Source organism: Plectropomus leopardus, chromosome 7, assembly GCF_008729295.1.
Source record: "Plectropomus leopardus isolate mb chromosome 7, YSFRI_Pleo_2.0, whole genome shotgun sequence".
In the NCBI taxonomy this organism is placed as follows: Eukaryota; Metazoa; Chordata; class Actinopteri; order Perciformes; family Serranidae; genus Plectropomus; species Plectropomus leopardus.
Genome location: NC_056469.1, coordinates 6,878,664 through 6,898,555, shown reverse-complemented (window position 1 = coordinate 6,898,555; position 19,892 = coordinate 6,878,664). Strand labels below are relative to the sequence as shown.

General features: G+C 39.9%; 1 protein-coding gene across 1 annotated transcript in view; it reads left to right on the top strand.

Annotated features, from left to right (window-relative positions):
- Nucleotides 1–19,892, top strand: part of zfpm2a (zinc finger protein, FOG family member 2a) — a 143,042-nt gene that overhangs the window by 78,948 nt on the left and 44,202 nt on the right. Inside the window, exon 5 of the mRNA XM_042490344.1 lies at nt 10,157–10,268. Within this exon, the coding sequence (XP_042346278.1) occupies nt 10,157–10,268 (112 nt within the window). The remainder of the gene's footprint in view (nt 1–10,156; nt 10,269–19,892) is intronic.

The window sequence follows — 19,892 nt, the reverse complement described above, 5'->3', positions numbered from 1 at the left end:
CTTGGTGTTTGCTGTCTGCCAGTGGCCCATCAGGGATCGACACAGTCTAGATAGCAAACTGTCACACTGGAGAGACGTACTATCTGCATGCTTATGTTTTCTGTACATCGTAAACACACACAAACAGCTTGACATGAACATTAACATTCATGAACAACTGTTCCATTCGGGATAGCATAACACTTAAACAAGTCACACGCTGTCACTTACACACTTATCTTAAGAGTTTTAGGAATTTGAATGACTGCTTGCTTGCAGCAGATTTGCAGAGATGCTTCTTTAGTTGTGCTATTACAAACAAATAAGCAAAGCTAGGTTTCAGTCTGTGCAGAATGTTAGTCTGACAGGCAACAATAGTCAAGCTCAGAACTCCCTGGCTTCACACATAGCGCCTTGTTTTTACAGTACGCAATATGTCTTCCCAAATGAATGATTATCCAACACTTCAATACACAACAGACCTCTATTGCAGCAAAGGCACAAGAGGAGGAAGAAGAACAAGAAGAGGCAAAAAAGAAAGAAAAGTGAAACAAAGTTGAGTGGTGCCAGCTGCTTTGCCATCTGTCACTGTCATGGCTGCACTTGTGATATGTTGAAACAACTTTCTTGAAAAGTGGTGCAGATAATCCTCGATTGTTTCCCTTTGCAAGCCCCTGATAGTCCTCTTGGTCTTCCAGCACAAAGTGAGTTCAGAGCAGAGTTTTAGTGTTATAGTTGTAGATGGCTGACCAGTACCTCTGTTAGCTGTGATTGTGGAAATATAAAGCTGTTGTTCTGATCGTCTCTTTTAAAGGGAGGTTTTTAAGATTTGAAGTTTCATTCCTACACATTGTGCTGCTGGTTAGAAACTGAGGAAATGAGCAGTAGCACGCGCAAGGGGAGGCCAGGGGGTGCCCCCCCAATACAATTTTGGAGGCAAACATTACTGTCTCCAAGAGGCTGTGGCGCATTCCTTTTTTAAGTTAACACAAAAGTAATGGTTTCCTGTGAAACTAGACAACTTAAAGGCCCCATATCATGCAAATTTTCTGATTAATACTTGCAATTTGGGTTTCAACTATAGCATGTTTACATGCTTTCATTTTCAAAAAACATTATTTTTGCTCTGCTCTGATTGGTCAGGATTTCTGGGTCCTCTACATCTGCACTTCTGTGCCATTATCACAGCTGGGGACTGTAATGGCACTGCAGTGGCATTTTCTATCCTTATATAGACATTTGTGACATCACAACTTCAAGGAAGTCCTGACGGCTTGTTTAAAAGCACAGTTTCTGACTACGGCTTGTGCAAGTGGGCCGAGTGTTTTTAAATTTTTTCACAGCATTTATACAGCATCTATACCTGCTTTATAATGAATTGAAAAACAAAACAAATAATTGTTATACAATAATTTGTTATATTAACTGTAAAATAAGAAATCAAAGTATATCAGTAGGTGATTCCTTAACTTCCATACATAGTTTTCAGCCACCCTTTATCCTGAAACAGCACAATCGAATTCCTAAAATTCAGTTATGCCTTTCAGTTTTGGTATGCCATTCCAAAGATTTTCAGTGGCCTCCCCTATTAAACATTTCTGGAGGTGCCCCTGCATATAAGCATTGTCACTCTTGGAAATTCAGCAGTTTCCCTATTTTCTCTCTCTCTTGGTCACATTGGCGAGGGAAGTGGAGAAGCGCGGAGGCTTCACTTGCTTCACCTCCTTCAGAGAAAGAAGGACAGCCACCCTACAGGGAGGCAAACCCCTGCTGGTAGACCTTGATAAGTCCTCGCTGTCCCCTGTCCTGGCCTTAGCCCTCTGATCCTCAGCCTAGTTGGCTCGGGGCCTACCAAAGACAAAGCCCTGTCAAAACGACTCCGGACGGATGAACAAGCAAGCCGAAAAAATTCAAGTCTTGTGACACACAAAAAAAGAAAAAGGTTGCTATTGATGATAAGAAAGCCGATAGGTGCTGGAGGAGATGAAGGTCTGGACAGTGTTCATTCGCTCCCTGGTGGTCCGAAAGCACCTCATTAGATGGATGTGTATGAGGCTGTCAAAGCAGGAATATTATACCACGGGGTCGTCAGCAAACTAATTGGGTAACAAAGACCATTTCCAGCCCGAGAAACCCATCTTTTAACAGTCAGTGTGCTGAGACTCTGATAAGAGAGTTCACGTCTAATGCATTTAGCGAGGGGCGAGTTCACCATCTTTATCTTATTTACTTAACTTGGTGTAAATATTGTTGGTCTTTTTACGGTGGATTTAGTCAGACCCCATTTCTCTGAAGTGCACCCAGGGATCAAACTATTGAACACTGCAGCAATATGGAGATGATCAGGTGGTATGCAAATCACAGGTACCTTTGTTCAGGTTGTGAGTCATTAGAACAAAGTTACATGTGGTGCATTTCATGTTTCTTCTCTTTGTTCTTTGTCTCAAATGAATTTTTTAAAATTTGTTTTACTTATTGTAATTATTATTCTGCACACTTTGATATGGATGAAGCTTCTGAATCAAGAAGTGGCTGCACAGGCTGAGAGAACTATAAAATCACGTACAGTAGATGGTATGTATGCATCATGCAACTTAGAACTCCACCAGAGAAGAGAGGGGAGTTCAAAAGAATATTAAAATCCAATACCTAAAGGGGGGCACAGAGGTTTATCTAAAGTCAGGGGCTTTATTCAAGCATCATGCCTACTATTTTATTGTTTGTCTTTATTTACTGCCTCTGACTGATCCTAGTCTTCCATGTGTGGTTATGAGAGCAGGGATTTGTTGTGACCCCATTGACTGATTGACTCAAGTTCCCCTTTCTCCACTCTTTGAAGAACCCCCCTCCCCCACCCTCGTCCGCATGTTTATCCCGACAGAGAAAGAGTGGTTCTGTCCAGAGAATATGCCACCTGCCACCTTGACCCCCAGGGGCCATGGTAATATCCATACAGGGGAACATTACTGGCTCCAGGTTCCCTATTATGTTCCCTCACACAGCTCCTTGCCGCTCGGGGAGTCAGCCCTAACTTACATGCAAAAAGATCAAACAAGTCCTTCCCAATTGAATTCAAATGGGGAAAAAATTCAGAGTAATTCAAACAGTGAGTAGTGAAGCGACGGGGCTGCTCTGTCCCCCTGACCAAAGCCAAACACAAGAGGTACACGTGTGCATATGTGCACTCTACCTCCGAGATATTATTAAGTCCTGGAGCACATGCATTACAAATTCAGCTTTCTCTTGTTTACAACTTCAAATACTAGTTCTCGGGACATTATACCAAAGTACACATGCATTTACTTGTAAAGTTGAATTAAACATCCTTGGCTACAAAGAAAGTTGGGGACATTGTTGTGTGATGCTGAAGGGCTGGGGAGGGAAAGGAAGTTTTGACTGAACCGGTAGCAAGTGGTGCACATAATGTAGGAAAGAGTGGTGTGGCTAGTGTAGAAATATTAAAGAAAAGAAAAGGAGAGATGAGAGAGGACAGGAGATGAGAGGAGGAAAGGAAATTAACTAGGGATTCATGATAATTTTGGCGTGTCATCTGTATGAGTCGATATTTTGGCTTTAAAATGAAATATCAGACAACATGCTGATTTCTGCCGACATTTTTCTTTAATTGATAAAGTGAACATGTACAAAACATCATCAATAAGTTGAAGCATTTTTAGTATTTTGCACAATTTATAAATTTTATATTCATGTAATAGCATTGTATTTTATGACTTTATCTGCTGATGGGCCATCATGATATGGGTATGCATAATATAATGTTAATTCTACTACAGATGAGACTTGATGATCACTAAAATGAGGTGGAGAAAAAAGTGGATATATTGATATCTGTATTGGTTATTGGCCAAATTAATTGTTACTTATCAGCATGATGGATATTGGTAAAATATCCAAAAATAATCAGCATCCCTAAAATTAACAGAAAGAATAGGAAAGAAAGGACAGGAAAGGAATAACAAAATAATAAATAGGAAATGAAAGGCAAAGAGAGTAAGGAAAGGGAAGCATATTAAAGGAAAGGAAAAGATAGGACAGGAAAGGAATAGTGAAAGAAATTACAGGAAAGGAAAGGAGGCAGGGGTGGAGAAAGGGGTTGCTTGTCTTCGGGGCAGGTACAGCTTACACTAAACTGTTTGGCTTTAGAGTTGGAGCACCTCAATGTGCCTGAAGGTCTTGAAGAATGGAGTATAGAGGATAGAGTACCCCCTCCCTCTGAAGCTCTATTCTTCTCTCTTCTCCTCCCTGATTTAAGAAGCAGCAGATTTGAAAAAATATACAAAAATAATACAATAAAATAAAAATTACTTCTGAATGTGCTGCTAATTATTTAGCTTAATTAACACCCAAAGCAGCCAGTCACCAGTCTGCCTTATTACCAGATACACTGAACATACAGTAATCATGCAATGCCACCCATAGTCAATATAAATACAGCCACTGTGAGCATTTCAATGGAGTGAAATAAGTAATAGCTAATGCAGCACATGAACTTTGATGCTTACAGTCCAGTCAGCAGGATAAAAGGTGATTTAAATGAGAAAATATTTATTCCCCCATAGTGCCGCCATGATAGCAGCAGCCAAATAAAGGCACATGCGCACAGTGATGGGTGTCCCTTTAAAGATTCCGGGAACAGCAGTGACTCTCTCAATTTAATCGATTTTAAAATGAAAAGTCAATTTAACAAAGTTGAAAAGAGAAAGATGGGCTAAGGGAAGAAAAAAGCATTCTCTTGCACTCAAGCAGTAAACTAACTGCTGCACAGAGCAGGCAGAGATTTCAGCTGAATTATCTCCCACCTCACATTTGCTCTTAGGCAAGCAGTTTAAAAGCCAAGCGATTGAGCCAGTGATCCAATTTGAAATGCAGAAATGATTAGAGCAGCTTGCCTCATTTCATATCGAAATTCTCTGATTTATGACAGGGCACCAGCCAAGATCTATCTCTAAAGGGAATTAGTGTGCAATTCCTGCATATTTCTGTTATTTAGTCTCCCAATAGCAGATGCTATAGCCTTAGAGAGAGGGAGAGAGGGGGGAGAAAGAGGGAATGAAAGCAGTATGTAGGTATCTTTTCATTTCAGCAGATGTAACCACGGCCATTTAGAAGAGGAGAAAATGACACAAAAGCAGACTTGAGAAATGAAGGTATTTCTCACTTTATGTAGGATGTTGACTGAGAATCTTATTTCAGGGTGCAATGAAAAACATGCGGCGCCTAACTAAGCATATGCACAGCTTCTCCCGGCATGGATAGTGGTGGGAGAACGCAGACTGTGAGGTTGGCTTTGGCTGTTTTATTCAACAAAAAAAAAAAGACCCTTGCAACCCATCCATCCTTGAGGCTAAGAAAATATTAATACGCAGAGCGATAACGAGGGCTAGAGGAAAATCTCCCTTAATGAAATTTCCAGTTGACCACATGCAATTTGTTTCATCGCAGTGAACAACTAATTGCAATGGACGTTATCAAGGTGTGAGTGTGCTGTCTGCTGTAAACTGACTGGTAAAACAGGTACAAATCCTTTATCCTCACTCCCATGTTAGAAACAGAGAACATATAAACTTGACATAACCCATACATAAGCTTGTTTCTTTTTTTTGTTACCTTTATACTGCTAGTATCATCTGAAAAGGACATGGCACTTTAAAATTATTTGGGACATTGCATTGTGATGCCAACACAGGGTCAAACAGTGCTGGGCAAATAACGTTTGATACCCAAGGCTAGCCCACGACCCCCCATAAAAAAATCCTATTATTTAAAAAGCAACAAATAAACAAAATAGCATGGGAACATATAGTAATAAGAATAGGGTACGTAAAAATAACACATTTTGCCTTCCTTTTTTTTCTGTGTGTGAACTGTTCCCTCAGATTAAATTTTTTCTTTGGTTAAAAAAAAAAGAGAAAAAAAGCATGTGAAAACTGGGAAAATATGCAATTTTGTCTTGTCTCTTCTTTTCTCTTCTTTTTTTGAGTTCACCACATGTGGTGTTTGTCTTTTCATTTTCTCTAACTATAATAGGGTTTGGTTTCACCTAAACACCAATAATAACACATAACAAAAAAAATTAAAGGTATGTAAAAAATGTGAAAGTTTGCATTTTTTGTCTTTATGCAGCAAGGCAGGGATAGGGTTTGCCTTTTCATTTTCATTTTCTTCTGTAATGCTCTTCACATGTAATGAAATGTTGTGGAAGGGGGGGGGGATTTGGAACCCCTGCCCCTTTTTGGGTTGCACCCTTTGGAGGCTGCTTATTTTGCCCACAGTTAGATCCACCACTGAAATTTAATGTAAGGGAGAGAAACATATTCATCAGTGATTCAAGTGAAATTTCTGAAAGTAGTGTTTTATTAGGGGGAAAGCATGCAATATTCCAAACATGTTAATACCATTATTTGACTGGTGTTTTTGTTTCAAAATGGCACTACTTCATACCGAGTGGGAGTTGAAAGCAGGACGTATAAAGCCAATGAATGTGTTGAGATATTCAGACGGAGTGGTTTTGATCTCTCAGTTGTCTAAATCCTGCAGCTGTGGGATCAAGACGGATACAGTGCCAGTCAGTGACCTTGGTGGAGGAAGAAAAAAAAACGAAGCCATGAGGAAAATAATCATTCCCACCAAGGTTTGTATCGATTTCACCTGCCCTGACCATGAAGCGGGTTAAGAGTAGCCAGTGGTGGTGAAATGGTCAGCGGTGATATCATTAGCTTGTTGTTTACACAGGGAAGCAGGGAGTTAGAGGAAGGCTGAGTGTCACAAGCCACTTTCTTCTTCACCTCCTTCAGCTGATCAGAGGATCATGGTATCAAGGAGGGATTAGTAGCGACTTGGGATTTGTGTGATTGGTTAATTTATTGCGGTGATGGCAGGTCTTTCATCTATGGCAACATTTAATCAGCGCAGCCACAGAGGCTATTACAGGTTAGCTCCTTTCTGGAGTCAGTCCGGCTGTGCCATCAGCTCTATCACAATTCCCCTGAAATTTCCAAATTATCTGGAACAGGCTTTAGCTTCTCAGTAATAAAAATTAGAACAGATTCCTGATAGAAGCTTTTGCTCACACAGGGCCAATTATAAATAGTACAGCCCTGCCTTGGAAGAGGGAAAGGGGGAGGCAAAAAAAAATCCAACTCTGAGAGATGTGCGCGGAACTTATCGTTCAGCCCCTGCTCCGCTCTGATCCAAATCCGTGTGGCTGAAAATTTATATTAGATTTTATCACAGAGGCCTAAGTCTAGAAAAATCAATGAAGGTTATCTTTTATGTTGCAGCAACTTGTGGAAATATTGATTTTCATTTTATAGCGAATTTGGAGCATCAGTTTGTAATCACTTCCTCGCTGACTACACTGTTTTGGTCACTGTATCTCTTACACGAGGAACGGTAACAGAGCTCAGGAAGAAAAAAATAAAATAAAAAAATACCGGCAGAGTATTGAAACCACTGGAGTGAAGGCAGAGGGTGGATAAACCATAACACACTACACAGACTGGAAGGCCAGAGGAGGTTTTTTACAGGCTCGACAGGGATGATAGTCTGTAAAGTGATATTAAACACTGTATCTCTATAAATAAAACACGTTTACTTTTCTTTTAATATCTTATAATTTAAATATCTTTTAAAATATCTACAATAAACATTTGATATTAAAAAAATAGGATACAATATGTAAAAATATGCACAGCTTTCCAATAGGGGTCAGCATATTTTACTCGCCTCAGTATTCTGTTTTGGACAGGAAAGAGCCTCCATACGTCACATCCCCCGCTTGTGTGATTATTAGGCACAAGAGGAGTTTGTTTCCAGTTTATCACATGCCTCCTCGCTCCAGAGAAATCTAAATTTTCTGCCTGTCAATCTGCATTTCTTCTGGCCCCGGCCACCTAGGCTAACTGATCCGTGGTTGTTACAAATGTTTTAATTTGCATTTGCAGATGCTCCCTCCCCTCCTGTTGATACCACTGTGTCTTAATCCTAAATATGTTGTGTGCAGTCGCATTTCTTTGTCTGTGTGACGTCTGGTACATGCAGCATGCTTACAAAGCACATGGGCCACTATTGTCACGATAGATGCATTATGTAAATCTGTACTGAGAAACTGTCATGGGTTGTTGCTGCCATGTTTCCAACAAAAAGGAGGCAAAGAAAATAGTAGTGATTAAAAATTACATTGACATAATATATAGTCAGAATTTTAAAACTTTCTATCTCAGGAAAAGGAACAAATGTTACTGCTGTAATCGTTTTGTTTTTTACATATGTCTCCTGATTTGTAACAGTGGGAAGATGTCGGGTTAATGTGGTATTTTGTCCCTGTTGGCTACATTAAGAGCAGCTGGAATATCATGAATTCCCAGAGGCTCAGAGGGACGGCAGAGAGGCCTCTCGCTGCTGAATAAGAGATGGCTCCAGTCTGGAGATCTAAGGAAGGGTTAATCTGATTCCCATTTCAGATAGTTGTCCCTAGCAACAATCAGCCGGTCTGCTCTGCTCCTTTGACAGGGGTGTGAGATTTTCAGGTTAGCCAGATAGAAGACTTTATTGTGAGGCTAATTTGAAATGTGAAATCGAGGATGACTTAAATTACAGAGGTCCTCTCTCTCTCATCTGCTGCCAGGATGGGATAAGAAGATGCCAGGAGAAGGAATAAGAATATCAACAGACACAATTTACTGTCTGTGTTTGATCAGTTTGGCTGTGTAGTTTGCCAACGTGCATAATATATATGTATATATTATATGGAGAAATCTATCTTTATTTAGTATCTGCATTCGTTCTCTTAATTTGCAGACAAAATCCAAACAGATTGCTATCATCTCTGGGAGATGCATTTGCTATTTGTAAATAATGCTCTCTAAAAAAGTCAGTTTGTCCTCCAGCCTCAGACTAGATAGAGTTCATGGAAAGAGAAATGGGCGGCTGAGGAGGAGGAGGAGGAGGTGGGGGCATGCAGGCGCACTGCCGGAGCACAGTGCTCATCTCTTGTGCATATCTGTGCCAATTCAGACCTTTAACATGCTCAAGTGACATTTGCATTTATCCTTGAAGGTTGTTGCCTTTTGCGGGGGAAGAAATAAGTGAAAAGCATGAGAGAGGACCAGTATTTTTCTGTTGCATTAGGCAGATGGACAGTGTCCTGTCGCTGCCTGCCTCAGATGGAAAAAGAAATGAAGTGTCGAGATTGCACCTCAACCCATTTTCTCTTAGCTAAACTATTTCTGTAACATCCTAATGAAGGAGGGCCCGAGGGTTCAAAAGTAATGGCCTTGAAATACTGACATTTTGCCTTTGAGTAATAGGCTACTGTACCCAGCTGCCTGAGATGTTGCTACCACCCCCCAACACACACTCAACACCACCAACACTCCATTTTGCAAAAAGAAAAAGAGCCAAATAAAATAAAACAGAATACATAGAGCAAGCCAATCCAGTGACACTGCACCACGTGAATGTATTGTGCTGGACGTTGCACTCTATCTCCCTGTTTTATTTTTTCTTTCCTTGGAATAAAACTCCACGTTTGACCTCTGACCAAGAAGAAAAATGACCTTACACACTCAGAATAATTTTTCCGGCATATTATAAAAACTCTAACCTCAATCGGCCTTTGAAATGGATACTGATTCTTTAAATTCTTCCCTGCTTGTTTCAGGAAATAGTGAGATCCTGGCGATAGTGAGGCACAATGTGCCCAAAGTTCACCGCTGAACACTCGCTTCCTTCTCTCTGAAAGTCACCAGCTTTTTTTTTTTTCTTTCTTTCCTTTCTTTTTTTTCATAATTCCCAGACACCTTAGATGTTCCTTTTAATCTAAGAGATCAGCTGCTGAATCATTGGGTTCAATCCTGGATGATTATTCCCCCCTTTTTTTGATACAATCCATGCACCCATTTTTTACCACTCTAACCACTGTACAGCCTTTGTCTGTAGGCCATCACACACACACGCACACACACAAAACCTGCTCAAATCTCAGCAAAAAAAAAAAAGGGTTTGGGGTGGACTTGAGTTGCATGGTGTATAGTTTCTGAAATTGTCTGTTTATGGCCATTCAGAGCGGCAGAAGAGCGTAACTCAGTGGTTATTAATGTTTCTTTAATCACCAAAATAAGCAAATGATTAGTGTTTGTTATCTGTCCCCGTCCAGAAGACGAAGAGCACGGTCCCGGTGGTGCTGAGCGCCGGCCCCAGGTGGCTGCTGGATGTGACTTGGCAGGGAGCGGAAGACAACAAAAACAACTGCGTGGTGTACAGCAAAGGTAAGCAAGCAAAGCAGCGCCGGCTTCCTGTTATCTCACCACAGCGCAACACAGCACCGCCGCAAAGACACTGACAATCCTCCATCCACTCCACTCCTGCCTGTCTGTCTCTCCGTCTCTTTCTTTTACTTTTTTCTTCCTCTCTTTCACACTCTCCTTGATTCTCAAAGTCACAAACACACACAAATAATTACATGTACGCAGCAGCACACACTCTCACACCATATCTGTTTTACTCCAAAGAGTAATTTATATCACTAAAACTCTGATTAGGAACTGAGAAACATCACTTGACACACAAAGTTAATGGTCTTTAGATTTCACAAGGTAATTAATGCCCCCTTTTTTTTCTCCTCTCTTTTATACTAAGTGAATCCCTATCTCGGTGCAGATAGCGAGCAAAGCACAAGTGGAGCTTGCCATTTTGCTTCATTTGTTCTCTCGCTAATTCAGCTGAGCTTTATCTGTATATCTTTAATAAATCAGACATATTCATACGAGCCCCGGCAGAAATAGATTTATGTAAATAAGTGGAAATACAACATATCTGTCAGAGAAATCCATGTTGTTTATTCAGCCTTCACCCTAAAAGCACAAAATAAAGCCCAAATGACCCACTGTCATAAAGATAAACTCCTCAATCTGCCGCATTGTGTCCGGCAAACCCCTCATTAAAACCAGCCCAACATGGATCTGTGGAGAGGCTGGTTTGTTACAGATTGTATGAGGAGATGCTTAAACTGTATACAGCCCTGACACTACAGTGTGTAGCTTCACTTCCCCATGAAAGCACAAGGCTTCTGCAGCTATAATTGGGTCTTGACGGGTGTTAACCAGAGACACAGCAAAAATAAATACGTAAATAAAGATGTGTTTTGGATTCCAAAGGGTGAAGGAAAGGGGCTCCATTTATCACTTTTCAAAAATGATTACCCCGTGACAATACCCCCAAAGCTGAAATGGAGCTTCTTCTCCCTCAAAGTGAATAAGTGGCAGGAGTGGGATTTGCAACCCGGATTTTCAGTCTCCCAATTCTCATCTACTAATCACTAGACTGCACTGGGGAGTTATCCTCTTAACCGGCTACTTAACTTTGTGCTCTTTATCACCAAATCATTAAAGTTTTGATAAGCTGTGAAAGAAGATTATGCACTTCTTTAAAATCTTCTAATCTTTTTGCTCAGAGACTGACTGTATGAAACAAAAAAAGAGAGAGGGCAATAACAGGATTTCTCACTTTATTTTTGTTCAGAATTTCCTCCGCCACTCTTCATACATGTATCCTGGAGATAGCATCAAACACTGTAGAGCAGCATCATCACCTCAGCTGTGTATCGCTGACAGCTCCTTTGTTTGTCACTTCCAGTTTGACCTTATTAAATTAAACACAATAACATCGGCAGACGTACCCTTGTGAGAGTTGTTCTGTGTTGTACTGTATAAGTTCATTACAGTAAATCCCCCTCAAGAATCTTCACACGCTTGCCAACTGATGATAAACGATAATAGAGAGGATGTTGAATACAAAGAATTAATTTAAATCTCGGAATAGAAGTTAAATATCTCTTGTCACCTCATAGTTGCTGTGTCTGAGACATCAGCATAAAACACATCGGACGCTATTCAGTTCTGTTCATTGTATTAATCTTTTAGCATATTCAAGGACAGGGGCGTAGGTTTTGCTTCAACACCGGGGGGGGGGGGCACATGAAATGGTGATTTTAGGGAGATGTTTGAGCATTGACATGCTTATTTTATTATTTCCTGCATTCTGGTGAATTTTTATACACTAAATTTTGCTCTTCCTGCATCATTTTATGGTGTAAATTTCTTAAATGCAGTCAGAATAAAAGTCCTCATGCTTTTATTGAGGACAGCAAATGTACACGTTCTCAATATTGAGAGGGATGTGTCCCCTGCGTCCCCCACAAAATCTACACCTATATGAGTTTAATGCACCAATTCTTGCCATTTCTGCATCATTTAATGGTGTTAATGTCTTAAAGTCCTCTGCTGCTCTCATGTTTTAAATGGTGAGGGGACAAATTCACTTGTTTAAAATATTTGACATTTCTGCATCATTTATTAACTCTGTCAGAATTAAAGTCCTCTGCTACGTTCATGTTATTATTTAGGTGGACAAATGCATTTGGTCCCAGTATTGACAGAGATGTGTTCCCTGTGTTCCCCCCAAAATCAACACCGGTGTGAGTCTTCATGCAGCAATTTTTTGTCATTTCAGCATCCGTCACCACTTGGTGTAAATGTCTTTAATTCTGTCAAAGTAAAAGTCCCCCTGCTACTTTCATGTTTTTATAGGAAGGGAACAAATGCACATGTTCTACATATCTAGAGGGTTCTGTCCCATGTCCCCCCTGAAATCTACACTTATATGAGTTTTTATGCACCATTTTTTGACATTTTTGCATAATTTAAAACTGTACTGTCAAAATAAAAGTCCTTAGCTGCATTTGTGTTTTTATTGGGGCAGACAAATGCACGTCTTAAATATTGAGAGGGACGTCCCCTATGCCTACCCCCTAAAATCTACACCTGTGTTCATGGATGAAAGGATTATACCCTTTTTTTTTCAAAGGAATTGTTGATTTAATTAAACCCAAAAAAAATGTTTTTTGGGTTTTTTCTCATCATGAAAACTTTTGACTTTGAAAATGAATGTCACAATAAACATCAAATATTCGATACTACTGTGATACTACAAGGTACAAAAAATTCAGGCTGTGTAATTCCATACTTGACTCAAACAGCTTTGTAGCAACTTTGCCACAGAGCTTTGGATAAATTGGTTGGGTGTCCGTTTTTCTCGGCTCTCTATCCAAAATTGTTCCACATTTTGCTCCTGGCGACACTTTTTTTTTTTTGGGTGTACTGGGAGTAAGTTCAGAAAGTGGTGAAGTGTTTGATGCCGTTCAGCCCGTTTGACTTTTGCGTCCAGACTGATTTACACCGCTCATTCTTCTTCATCGCCCTCTTTTAAATATTCCAATCTGCATGTGTGGGCACCCTCTGGAGGTGACATTGAAATTGAATGTCAGCGTGCAGGAAATATCAAATCTTTGTCAAATTCAATTTTGGAATTTGGCCTTTTCGCTTCAGTTTTGAAGCAGGTGCTGGAATAGTGTTTATCATGTCGACACCAGTGTGGACCGACAGAACGCAAAAGAGTCCAGCAGGAACTTTCTTCCCACCTTGGAAAAAGCTGGGGCCCAGATTGTTTATATCTTCACCCCTGTGCTGTTTCTCCTCTGTAGGCTGCTTCATTGCTCCCTGAGATGCGTTACTTATGGAAAACAGTGAATATCTCAATACACAGTATGCTTGCAGAATATGCTTTGGCTTACCTTTCAGTGGCTTTCTTTATGGCTGCCTGCAAAGATAGTAGCAGTTCACTTTGGATGCTTGCCAGTGTGAATCTATGGGGGAGTATCTCTAAGTAAGGACTGGTGATTGGTTTGAGTGGCTGTGGCTTTACTGTTGGGTGTTCTCGCTATGATTTCTGCATTACATTTAGTACAAGTGCTCTTCCTCTGTCCCCTGAAACTTGTCATTCAGGAAGTCGGAGGAATGTGTGCAGAGGGAGAGAGGACAGGATTCAGCAAAATGATTCCTCTGAGAGTTGTGTTCCTGCAGTGTGTTATGTATAATACATGCACTGGAGTATGTAACAAGCAGCAGGGTGGTGTATTAAGGTCCCCCACAGGGCGCCCCTGGTCATCAGCACCACGACAAGCTAACCCTATAGTGTCACATATAGATTTCTTTGTCCGTTTTTTTTTTTTTACACATCCTACAATTCCAGCAGAACTCTGTCTTCCCTGACAACTTTTATCCTGTTTTCCTGTCTGTATTATTTTATCCAGATGAACAGAAAGATATTTTATCCATTTAAAGAAACTAGAAGACCAAGAGTAATGTTTGAGGCATTTAAATGTCTTAAATTAGGATTCAGAGAGCCATTTCATGAATATAAATTCCTCTTTGAATCCTTGTTTCTTAAAATGAGCGGCAGCGAGAGCCCCGAAGAGGAAGTGGAAAACTGCAATATCTGTTTTTCCCAGGCTGTCAGCATGGCCCTGTTTGTTTTACATTAAACTCCCAGGAAGAGCCTTAGCAGCCAGCCATTACTAAAACTCTCAACTCTACTACTGCGCTAACTCATTATCGAGAAATCCACCTGGAACTCCCACAATGCTCTCCTCCACACTCCGACAGTTTCTTTGAACCCCTGAAGTTATAGAAACAGGCAGCAAGTCTGCAGAGTAATTATATGTTACAGTAACGCTGCAGACTGAGGAGAGAGAGGTAGAGGGAGAAAGAGAGAAAGAGAGAGAGAGAGAGAGAGAATGACAGGCAGGGACCCAGAGAGAGAGAGAGAGAGAGAGAGAGAGAGAGAGAGGCGATAGAAACCTGTGGAGAATTTTCTGTACAGATAAACAACAGATTGATAAACAATGCAGCTGGAAAGTAGGAGAGATTTAAGAGAGAAAAGAGACTCAGCCCCATTTTGATTTTTTTTTTCTAACATCTCCCAGCTGAATATGTTACAAACGGAGACTCTGTTCAAACATGCCTGATTGGAAGAATTTTAGCAACTGTTTGGAGAACCAAAGTGACCAAGCCCAACTGCATTGTGTTTAACAGCTTTTAAAGGATAAATCTGCTGTTATTCTGTATTATATTGAACAAACCCCATGGGAGAAACAAGACCAACACTGCATTTGTCTTTCCCTAAAAACTTTCGGACTTCCCTACCTTGTGTGTGGCACTCAGCCCCAAGCCAATACCTTCTCACAGTGTTGGGAAAACTACTGCGAAAGCAAAACTGAAAATGACCTCACAATGGATAAAGTTGAACTACAGTAATATATATTCTAAAAATCTAGTTGAATTAACTAAAGTCTCTTAGGAGAAGTAGTCCAAAATACTTTGTAAAAAATGCTTACATTGTCAATGTGAATGTGATATGAAAATACATCAAAATATAGTACAAAAAAAAATCACATGCCAGCAAAAAAAAGTGCCTACTTGTTCACAGGTCATATAAACCCAAAAATAAAATACCCTGTTATTCATTAGAGATGTTCTGCTATCATATTACTCTTTCCCATTCTGATACCTAAACATAACCCTAACCCTTAATAAAACATGAAAAAATAATAATACAGAGACACATTCCTTCCAGACTAGAGTCCATTGTAGGTATTGCACCAGCAGAATCTCTGATCAGGTAACTTTTAAAATAACAAGCAACTATTCTCTGAAATTTGCTGATAAATAGCAAAAATCAGTTCTTTTGACTTGTTGTGGTAAAAGGGGGTTTAATTATGGGAGAGAAGCAATGGTAAAATAAACATTTTTATGCCCCTAAATTGTTTGTAGTATCAGTAGTTAACCTCTCAAAAAAATGCAGAACTAATGCAAATTGTAGTTAATCAAATTACATTATTATTATTACGTTATCTCCTTCCAACCACTGCAGGTCATATAGAAACCAAAAATATTCAATTCCCCAGTCGTGTTTGGAAAGTTTAATAATAATATCAGCTTTGGTGTCCATCCGTCAGACAGCAGCGTTCAGACATCAGATTCCAGGTGGGGCATTACACCAAGCAGGATTACTCAGTTAGCTAGGTCACTTCAAAAATAGCATCCAAAAAAACTCCCTTTCCTTTTATGGTCACAAATTTGTTTTTAGTTTCAGTCGTTAACTACACAAAAATGGTAACAAGAAGTAATTTAACTACTTAAATCACAAATATGAAATGCAGTTTAACATCCCAGCACTGCTTTCTGAAGATGTAAATCTTTATATGCATGGTAAAGATACATTTCTAAAGCAGGTTAAATTATTTTCTAAAACAGCAGGGATCTAAAATTTTTAGCCAGTGTTACTCAGACAGGAGTAAATTGTGTAATTGCTGAGAAGTTTTAGTAGCGGTTTTATGCAAATTTAGTATTTACTCCAGTAGGAAGTATGTGAAACTAAAAGACAAAATGGATCTCTGTGCAAGAGAAGATTAAGATATAGTCAATTTGCTGTACAGGCAATACTTGTAAGTTCAATTCATTGTTGTTTTTTTATACATTTTTAAATGGGATGTGTGGAAAATAACAACCGTATAGAATATCACCAGCATTATACTGTGCATTTTTTTAAAGTGCAGGGACTCTTACTGTTAAGAAACATTTTTTTTGCACTAAATGTATTACGTTTGATCATATTTGCGGAGGAAATTTAAAAAATCCTGCAGTATATTACAGTCCCCTTAAATGAAAGCTCTCCACAGCGTACATTTGCTGAAATCAAATACAGACTGATCTAAGTCCACAGTTAAAGACAAGTGTCACTTTTGGCTCTAAAGTACAATGTATGACTTCATTCATTCTCAGTGTGAGCCTCCATTGTGCTTACCCCATTGTTACCTGATATCAGAGCCCATTGAAACTATACACACTCAATGTGACCACATTATGTGGCATTATTCAGAGGTCACCTAAACTTTTCAACTGTAAGCCTCTTAAGCCAGACCACATTCAGATACAGCATGTCCAATAAGTCTCCAGAGCAACTTAGCCCATTGTTCGTGCAAAAATTGACCAATGTAACTAGGCCGTTTTACATAAGCCCGGACAGTGTCGAATTAGCCAACTGGCTGTGTCTTTGTATTATTTCATATTCTCTAAGTCTTCACAATCAGATCCGTTTTTTTTATGTCTTCATTTGCTCTTTCCACTGCTGCAGAGCTGTAGACCTCTGAGGCATAAGATGAACTGGCATGACCTGAGTGGACAGATGCAGTATCTATTTAACCCTTTAAAAATAATAATAATAATATTATTATTATTATTATTAATAATAATAATAATAATAATAATAATAATAATAATAATAATAATAATAATAATAATAATAATAATAATAAAACCAGCCTTACAAAGCACTGCCAAAGACATTTTTCCCACCAGAAATGAAAAGGTAAAACTACTGCACTGCTCCATGGCAGCATGCAGCATTAAACAGTGAGAGGAGAGGACTCTTACAGTTCAAAATTTAATTGTTCATTTCAACCCTCCTCTTTTAAAATGACTGCGGCGAATAGGAGGTGCGAGGGGTTATTATCTGTTATCTGGGAACATAGCGAAATAGTGTGACTGAATAATAACTAAACAACTGACACAATGTAAAAATTTCATTATCAGTGTATTAAAACAAAATTGTACCCTAAAGGAGTCCCCACCACAGCTCCGAGCAGCCGACTAATTATGTTTAATTAAAAGACAACAGATCAACAGAATCGTTTTCATTAGGAAATTATTAATGATTCCACTGCAACAATAATTGATTGCACTGAGCCACGCGATAACTCGGTACGGTCAGGCTGGAGTGAGCTGGGTGGAGAGGAGTGGCTGGTTTAGGCATTTGGCAGCAGTTTGAGGAGCGTGTCTTGTAGCTGAAGCTTCCACATTAGCAATTGAGGAAAAGTTGTAAAGCTGGCTTTGTGGAGAGTAGAGGAGGAGGAATGAGAGTGTGTGGTGGGTTAAGGACAGCAAAATCCAAATCATACGGCGATCTGAAAGGACTTAACCATCCCACACATGTATTTAGGAGCACGGGCATTCATGCACATACAATCACACACGTTTCAGCACGCATGACTGAGACGGGAACACACACTCTTTATTATTTTCTCCTGTCTCTGTCTACAAACATATTCAAGAGGGCGTTTTCTCCCCAGTTTTTTCTCTCTGTCTCACTCGTAACCATATAAAACTACACACACACACACACACACACACACACACACACAACACACACACACACACACACGCACACACACTTTGCTGCTGCTCCATTCAGAGCCATGTGAAAGACGTCAGCTCCAGACGCTTCCTCCGACAGCCTTTTATGTGCATTGTTCTCCCGCCGTGCAGGCAGTTTCCCTGTGCTAGACAGTATAGCACAGGCACCAGACACCACACTCTGCCACAGCACCCACATTCACTGCTCAGCCCAAACGCCATTACCGAAAATTTGAATAATGGCTGCTGACACATATATGTCCATCTGCATTCAGTGTGGACTAAGCCTTAAGACAAAAGCAACAATACGGGGAGGAAATGTGAAAGAAGTGATGGGCACTGATGAGGGACAAGATTGTTCTTTTCATCTATCGCCATGTAACATTTTGTGGCCGCGTTCCGTGTGCACATTTTTGAGTATGCGCTTGTGATTTGTGTTGTGAGTGTGTGTGAGTATAGCCAGTCGTCCTTGTATCAATGCCACGGAAGGTGTCAGGCTAATGAGCGTGGGCTGTCCTTAGAGCAGGAGGGTTTGGGTTGTGCCATTCACTCTGCATATTTAAATGCCTTGTAGAGCTTAAGTAGGCCCACTTTTCCATGTCAGGGCAGCGTTCAATCCTGCTGCGACCATTAATTATGATACCATTGTGCTCCAGTGTGGCTAATAAGAGTGATGTATTGCACCCTCGTGGCATTATAATCATCTGAGTGAAGTACCTGGACTACACTGAGCTCGCTTTAAGCACCACGTCTAAAAAAAAAAAAGAAGAGAAGAAGAAAAAAAACAGTGAGTGAAGAGGAAGCTTGTTCCCTCCTCTCAGTCTCAACCGCTGGCTGCATTGGTTAATGCTGCTACATGAGAGTGTGTCACAGGTTTAACTTCTCTATAATTGTATAATCAATGGTGAGAAATGCTTTGGTATTGATCATGCAGGAAGGTTGATTGTGTGTCTGGGACACACGTTAGGTCACTTGTGCTCAAACTAGTACAAATGCACAGGCATTAAAAGCATATGAGTCACTATTAGGGATCTCAGTTTTTGTTAATTTGGTTTTTAGTAGGCTGACCCTCAGTAGCTTGTAACTAACTGGTTAATTTTTAAGAAAAAAAACACATATGAAATACAACGGACCTTTACTTTTAGTCTCTCACTCCACTAACTCAAACCCCTTTCCCACTGCACAAAAAAAAACACAAACACGCACTAACATCTGGCTTTTTAAAGTAATGGAAAGGTTACTATAGTATTCAAACCCGTGTCAAATAACTCTGCAGTAGTCATGGGTATTTATAGGCTCAGATCAGCATTGATTGAAACAAAACACCCAGGTGAGATGCAATGACGCGCCGCCACAAAATACCATCCATCGCCACCCAAGCAGTGCTCAAACATCAATCCAATTTAGTCTGCACTAAGTTTGATAGAGAGACCAAATAAGTTAAAGATATAAAGAGAGATAACCACCATAAAGTTTTCACAGGCCTCCATCCTGCTCTCTACTCTACTGATCACTAACCTGTTATTCAGCTGAACATGACACACACACAGACACAAAAAAAACCCCCCACACACATAGAAAGGCATATTTGTCTGCTGCAGAGCGGTGTACATGGATCTGGTTTACCCGCAATAGGAAAGGACACATTTAGCAGGTTAAAAAGGGGTATCAATGAGCTTTAGTGCTGCATTTTAAAGTGCTATCCATTAAGAGGTGGATAAATTTTAATATTTTGTGATGTAAATGTTGTAATTTTTATTCAATGATAATTTGACAGCCAGACAGTCAAATTATCATGTGGTA